The following is an 8,116-nucleotide window of genomic DNA, read 5'->3' as shown; positions in this document are numbered from 1 at the left end:
ATATATATATATATTACACAAATTTTTTGTCTATTGTGGATTTAGACTGAAAATGTGCTTCCCTCGATTCCATAATCTGCCAGTGAAAATGCGAAATATCTGAGCATTCGATATTGTATCGCGATGTAAACTTAAATTTTTTGGGACGTGACCCTAAAAAATTTTCATAAACTGATTAAAAAAAAAATCCCAAAATAACCTTTTCAGATCGGTTCAAATCTTTTTCAGATATTTCGCACGCAGATATTTTACAACATTCTACGACAGCGGCTCTTAACCGAGATGTACGTATTATGATTGGAAAATCTTTACAATAGAAGTTCGTGCACCGAGCTCTTTAGATAAATAAGTAAATTTCAGAAAAAAATTATTAGATTCGTGTCACTCGTAATTAAAAATCCGCTGCGCTATAACAATAGGCACAATCTACAAGTAATATGGGGCCGCGAGGATATTTACTTGGACGCTTGACGGATCCTGTGAAAAGGAGAGCCTACCAGCTTGTGCCAAGCTGGTTGGACTGGACAGGTTTGTGGGACTGCTCGTTTGAGGACTCTGGAATATATCAGCGGTTCAACCATTTTAAAAAGATTTCCCGCTTTCAGTGGTAAATCCTACTTGTCTACAGCTTGTCTGTACGTGGCTCAACGACTTCGCTCGTACGAGCGATAAGAAATATATGAGATGAACAGTAATTGTTGAAAAAATAAGAAACCGATGAGAAAAACGCGAATGAACAATTTCGATATCGACATCTGCTTTTTACCTTCTTTAATTGAATATTCTTTCGTCGGCCGCATCAATTGTAAAACATTAAGTTAGTTAACCAATTTCAATCCGTTCAAAAGTAGAAATAAATTACTTCACATCGATATCGACGAAAGCCGCTCTTTTAAAAAATAAATGCATTTCCTCCATAAATAACATTTACATTATCACAATTTTTATGCAAACTTATCAGGTCGTCTTTCAGCCACAGATACTAGATAATTATTATATTTAAATAGAGACATAATCTAAAAAAAATAAATTTTTGTTGAGATAAAAGCTTGACTCATTAAAAAATTAGTAACTAAATAAATTTAAAATGTTTTAAATATCAATCTTTTATTCGTCACAGTAATTTAAATTGAAAGAGAATCAATTCTAATTGATAATAGTACATCTAAAGTTCAACTGATGAAATATCGAGATTTTATCGTAGACCGGCTGGATTAAATTATCCGTTGAATAACAATGAGAAACGTCACTTATTTATAGAACCTATTGGCGATTGTAGCAATAAACAATTGTCTTTCGTTTTTCACTTAATACAAAAATCACTCAGAGAAACATACTTGATAGTATAAGACAATAATAAATTTATCGCAACATGACATTCAAATTATCATTTAAAGTTTTATAATTTTGAATACAGACATTTTTTTACAGACATTTTTTCCGAGGATCAAAGACAGGTGAGAGAATAAAAAATATTAAAAAAAAATTAAACATCACTGTAAAACGATTAAGACTCGTTCAGAAACGTGCAGCCTCGCGAAAAGTGCGTATAATATCAAGAGAAAAGAAAAGAGAAAATATTATCATAATTGATGTACGATAATCAGTTGAACAACTTACATTGCTGAACGGCGTACTACTCGAATGATCCTCTTGGTCCAGAGGAGTGTGGAGTGGCGACGGAAAGTGTACGTTGCTCAAGTCGGGCAACGACCCTGTGTTGTTGCCTATAGGTATTTGCTGTCCCGGTGGTTGCGAGCTCGGGTATATACTGAACAAAAAAGTTCACGAAAATTGTAACTAACTCAATTAACTCGCAACGCAATCAAATGAAAGTTTTTATTGGATGTAATTCCACCGCTCAGTCAGCAAAAGTTATAAAACTGAATCGTGAAACAAACTGGAAGAGACATTTTCTCTGTTCACATGAAAATGCTAATTTTTTAAAACGTGCTATTGATTTCTTATCATTTAACAATACGTACTTAATCCCAGGCACTCTAGGCATTTCGCAGGAGGATCTTGGTCGTTCGATGAAACTATGATGAGAATCTCTGTTGTCATTTCCACTTCCAGTCATAGCGTGTTGATCTGTTAATTTCAGAATACGCGATTTATCAAGTTTCGAAATTATACATAACGTCATAAAGCCGATATATGTTAACGTGATTTCTCTTATTCCAGATAATATTTTACTTGCATGATGCTGAATATAAAACGATCATTTTAATACAGCATCTTCCGTTACGGTTGTACAGAATGCATGAAGTTTCTCAAACTAGTTATCCGATTTCTCCGGAGCAACGTAATACCGCTTACTAACGTTACTATCGTATAACATTTCATATGTTTCGTTGTTACACTGATCTCTAGCACAAGATCGTTCTGGAAAGTTTCGTGATTTGACGCGATCTAAGGAAAATTTATATCAAAACTGTACCGTGTTATTGCTCCGAAGACTTTGCATGTCACATCTGCACGAAGAACTTTACGAACTTTGTCTTGGGAGAGGATCGATTCCTTGTTTAAATTATATGAACTTTATAATCGTAATAGTAAAAGTATCTAATTAGTTTTGCGAATACTGTAAGATGTAAAACCACGAGAATTCTAGGTTCATAGTTTGGAATTGTGAAAGTCTTTAACGGGTAGATTATAAACCGCATGCATTTCAGAGGCGAGCGTGTAAGGTCTGAGAGATCAATCTCTTTGTAAAATTCTCTAGGTAACCACTTATAAAGGAACAAAGCGGTGTCGCGATATAACGAGGTAACGAGGCAATATGGTAATGACGGAATTTCCGAGCTGGGTTGATTCGCAAAACAGCGTCAAAAGTCAAAGAAGCAACTTCGCGAAGAGCGAAGTTTTATATAGAATGAACTCATTAATATAGCGTCCAAACGACGCTGAAAAACTGTGTCATTCACCCATGCGAATACTCGATCACGCTCGAATTGTTAAATGTCGAGGGAGTAAAAACATGATTTCATTTTCACGCAAAATAAATTACGCAAACTGCACGACGTATCATTTTAGCCTCGTTTAAATTATTAACGGTTGACGAAATAATGTTTACGAGTTTTATACAAGATATTTGATTAATCGTCCTTCTCATTACGACGGATTTTGATTAACTGCAGTAGATCTGCAGAAATACGCTTTTAAAAAATGTAATACTTATGACAAAGTTTAAATAGATTAGACACATATCTCAATGTTATACTCGATATAAATTGGAGTAAATAGTTCTGTTTTTATTTATAATAAAGATACTTAAAAAAACACAATTATAGACATTAATTCCCGCACTCAGAAAAATTTCTGATTGAAAATGAAAAGTCAGAAATGAAAACAAATCAGAAGTTTCCGATCATATCAATCAAAATTTTAGTTGAAATAACCAGATGTCCAATTATGATGATCAAAATTCTGATTAATGTGATCAGAATTTTTTTAGTTTCATTTCAACCAGAAACTTTTCTCAGCTGCGTGGATAACAGCACGTAGTAAGCGTTTTGACGAAATCTTGTATTACGTAAGGTTCTATAACTCGTAGTCTTTCACTCAGCATCCGTCGTTGAGAGAAAGCTCGCGTCATGGGTCATCCGGGATATACTAGTCGAAACAGGTTTACCTATGATAAATAAAAAGAAAAGAAAAAAAAAAGGAGTAAAATCGACACGCATCGCTACCTCGTCGATGAGGTATGGCGGAGGTTGATTGGCAAGCCTCGTTGGCGCTCTGATGCAAAGCAGAGTCCGAGTTTGTTCTTCGCCAAGTATCCGGTGGCGGTGGCGACAGGTAAGGCACGCCGCTGTACGGTGACGTGTCGTGCCTTTTTTCCATCGGACGAGATCGCATAGGTCCCACCCCCATGCTTCGGCTTCTGTTGTCGCTACGGTACATGGCATTATGCTGCATCTCCTCCAGATTGCTGAGCGCCGTCTGCAAAAAACGCACAAATCCTCCTTGAGGATTACAATTGGCATTGCGACGGTGTAATAGCGTGCAAAGATTACAATGTAAATTAACGATAAGAGAAACGAATTGTGCGGTAACGAGCAATGCTGTGTCTTTATTGTGGAGTAACTTTTTGTGCAACTATACAAAAAAACAGTTTTGTTGAAGTATCTAAAGTTAAATACATCTGAAAATAATTTTATTGGACTATCAAATTAATTATGTAAACGCTCAAGTTAATTGTAGAAAATTTTTTGCAATATTGTTCATGTTTGAGTTTGTTACATATTTATTTCAATAGGAATAATCACTAAGAATACATTTTTATAATCCAAGAATATGTACGGAAAGAATGATTTTGCTGAAGCTTTATTTAATAATCTAACAATCTAAATGTAAATCAGAAAATAACTTTTAGCACCATCAAAATAATTACGTAAGAATCTCAAGCATAATAAGCAATACTGTAAAAAGTTTTAACATTTTAATTATTATTTAAAGCAATTAATTTGAACGTCCTACATAATTATTTTAATAATTTAATTAAGTTATTTATATTTAGCTTAATTTTTAAATATTTCAACAAAATCGTTCTTTCCTTGCAGTTTCTTTATATAATATTATCGTAATAAGTACTGTTAATGTCTTTTTTAAAATTTTAATGCGATAAAATAATTTAAACTCCTTGTATGCGAGAAAAAAAAAACGATTTTAGGTGTCCGATTCGATTTTCGAACCAAATAAAAATGCGAGCAGGACGACTGGAGATATCAATGCTCCAAGAAATAAGAGCGAGCAGTGATAATTAACAAGTACTGTCATCATATTACTGAATCATATCACTGATAAAATAGAATTCCGATGAATTACATTATTCCAAATTATACAGTGCACCTGAGAGGAATCATTATGAAGACGTGCTTTATACGTGAGAGGGAGGAAGGAGTCGAGGTCGAAGCAAAATAATTCGCTTCTATCTACGTGCTTTGGTGGCAAAACTCGGTCTCTGAACTCTCCAAACCACCGGCAAACCATTCAACCGACCACGAAGAATTTTCTCGCTTCGCGAATCCCGCCTCATAAAACGTCTCGTCTGCTTTACAACCCGCCATCATCGTCGGCGTTATGAGTGGCGATTAAAATGACGTAAAGCAATTTAATGCGGGTGTTTGGATGGCCCGAATATCTATAGAAATCCATTTGGACGTTTCATCTGAAAAAATTCATAACTCGTTATATACAAGAAAATTCAACGTGTCTGAGCTTCATCGACTTCTCGCGTTTTTTACTATAACATAAATTTTATGTCGCAATCTATCGAATACATTATCACCTCGCTGCTTTCTATCGTGGCTATTTTTGCCGCATATTTCATTATTAAGTTTTTCAGCAAACAGTTACAATATTCTTCCCTTACGCTTCTCGTTTGATACGCAGGGAAATGTATAACAAAAGCCACTTCTGAGAAGCAATATCTCGCTGCTTTACATCTCAAGAAAAGAAAGCATTCTATAAATTGGATATCGCTAACTCGATCATCAGATAACATCGTGTTTTCCTTTAAGAAACTTCAGGTAATTATTTGTGATATTCTCTACATCTCATAATCATCTTATGACGACGATGAAATTATTCTTTAACTCTAAACTCTTTGCATTTATCTTTTACGATCTTACACAGATATATGTATAATATAATACAAGCAACAAACTTAATTAACAATAATCATTAATAACAATTAAAAGATGTTTGGATTAATTTAAAGTTCGAGAGAGCTTTCCTAATAAGACATATATCGTTAAAAAAATTCCTCTATTAAATTCTCATAAGAAAATAAGCGCCAGGGGAGATGAAACGATCTCGTGGGATTTTGAACTTCCTGTCTGCGACGAGAATGTATCTAATAAAGAAATCTGTTTTCGCTGCATTAGTCGACATGTGTTGGACAAACATGGGTCGCATGGCTATTACCTAATATCTGTTGAATTATGCGATAAACACGGAACGTCTTTCCCACGATTATGGACAATCGCGCATATCATCCGTTCGTTAATCATACGACAGTATCAGTTTCGAAAGGCGTTTCGACATCATACTTCAAATGAATGTGCCAGCAAATGTGCCATCATTTAATATGATACAACACTTTATTCCAAATCAAACTCTCGTTATTTAATATTTATGTTAAAAATCGAATATAATGATATCCATATTGAAGCTATATTGAATATTCCGTGTCCAAATTCGTTATCAAAATGTCAATGTTCATGAATATTGCGGTTCATTTTATTAAGGAGGAGTCTGCTATTGAAATCTACATAAAAATTTATTTCACTTCAACAACAAAGAAAAGGGATTGGTTTACAAGACTATTCCTAAACTCACTCATCCATCATACTTCCCATGTTTACCTATATCTAGACTTATATAATATTCTACTATTTATTTTTCTATTCATCTTTAACTGTTTCTTTTTCCTTTCCTTGTCATAATCCTTTCTATCTTTCTCATTCTACAATATTATCACCTTATACATATTCACAGCCTAATATTACACTTCCATATTACGCTCTAAACTCTTGCATTTCTTTTTATATTATTCTATCATTGTATTTTGAAAGTGATAATAAACAAAAAAGTTTATGATTGCGCGTCTCGTTCATTACGAGAAACCTTTGATTCTCATACTCGCCGTGGCAAGTAGATGTAGCGATATTTATATGCGACGCAACAGTTCCACGTAGTTGGAATTGCCGGTGACGTAACAGCTTAACCACGCGCGCAAGCACGCGTGTGATAACTCCCGCGATAGGTTTTATCGAAGCGTATTTTGAGGAAGCTAGCGCCGCGATACAAGTTTTAACGACCGGATCATCACTACGCTACGTTACCCCATTTGCATAATGTAATATGCAGAACGTATCGGCGTCTGGTATAGTGACGATGCAAGAATAACTTCACCGCGACTTTTTTTACGTCGCATACACGAGCAGCGCACACAGACGTAACGCGTGCACGTGTCCGGGATATTCGTCGCGTCCGCGCGTATGATGATAGCAGACGTTAACATATTCCACCGCGCATCGTAGTGGACGCTCGCTCCAGCCACACCGGGCTTTATATAAATTTATCCTTTGTTAGGATAAAACCTCGTCCAGAAATTATAAATAACGATGTTATAAGCAGCCACAAAATGCTATTAACTTGTATGATTTATGACGACGATCGTGCTGCCACACGAATCGATAAAGAAGAACTACTATTTTAACACCTAAAACAAAAGATCTTTAATTAAATTTGAAAAGAATCTATCAGAACTCTTTTTCTTTTTTTTGAAACGCGCGAATGAAGTCTCTGCTAATTTTTTCCTAAAATGATACTGCAAAAATACGAAGATGCTAAACGCATCAGATCTTTATGTACTCCGCCTTAAGAGAAAGAACTTCACTAATTATATCAAAAATCTGGAAATAAAATAGTGATTCCATGCGCGGGTCGACGTCTCCCATTCACAACTTTCCCAATGTCAGGGCCGTGGGCGTCGCACGAGACGGCGCGACGCGGCGCATCGACCAAGCCGCGCTCGTTGAAGAACCATACCTTCAATTAATGTCGACGCTAATAAAAGGCATGTCCGTGTCCTTGTATGCGAACCATATTTACCACATTCGTCATATTCGCCTGAAAGTTGAACGAGAATAATCAACCGTCTCCGTGCAGCAGGTCGATTCGCTCTTCCCTCGATGAAAGAAACGGTACAAACAACGTTAGCGTTCCTTTAGACGCGATTTTCTTGTTGAATGCCGTGTATTTCTCGATTATAAAATACGTTGTCATTCTAGTTTAGAAATGAATGACCCATTTGAAGACAATGTGATAGTATCTTTATATATTTCTCTCTCTCTCTCTCTCTCTCTCTCTCTCTCTCTCTCTCTCTCTCTCTCTCTCAATAAGTTTCAATAGATTAGAGAATACGCGGTGAAGCTCATCGTTATTACTGTTCGCGGCATGTCAACACGTGCCGGTGATCAAAACGACGAACACACACGACAGCAACTCTCCTTACCTGCATTTCCTGACACGAGGCCAATATTAGTCTCGCGAGAGCAACGTGTGACGGATGCAAAGCACATTGAGGGTTACAAGGCTGCGATCG

At 35.9% G+C, this 8,116-nt stretch overlaps 1 protein-coding gene across 8 annotated transcripts in view; it reads right to left on the bottom strand.

Moving 5' to 3' along the window:
• Window positions 1-8,116, bottom strand: part of LOC108684222 (CREB-regulated transcription coactivator 1-like) — a 29,954-nt gene that overhangs the window by 8,175 nt on the left and 13,663 nt on the right. For 5 of the 8 annotated variants that reach the window (XM_018188435.1, XM_018188441.1, XM_018188436.1 and 2 more), the window contains exons 3-5: window positions 3,693-3,945; window positions 1,986-2,091; window positions 1,621-1,771 (exon numbers count right to left, since the gene is read on the bottom strand). In XM_018188435.1, coding sequence (XP_018043924.1) covers window positions 1,621-1,771; window positions 1,986-2,091; window positions 3,693-3,945 — 510 coding nt within the window. Of the gene's footprint in view, window positions 1-459; window positions 556-1,620; window positions 1,772-1,985; window positions 2,092-3,692; window positions 3,946-8,116 lie in introns of all 8 variants that reach the window. The other 3 variants (XM_018188434.1, XM_018188437.1, XM_018188440.1) reach the window with 1 other exon arrangement.

The sequence above is a fragment of the Atta colombica genome, unplaced genomic scaffold (assembly GCF_001594045.1).
Source record: "Atta colombica isolate Treedump-2 unplaced genomic scaffold, Acol1.0 scaffold127, whole genome shotgun sequence".
Classification (NCBI taxonomy): Eukaryota; Metazoa; Arthropoda; class Insecta; order Hymenoptera; family Formicidae; genus Atta; species Atta colombica.
Note: the sequence above shows the minus strand (reverse complement) of the source record. Positions and strands in the feature narration are given on the sequence as shown.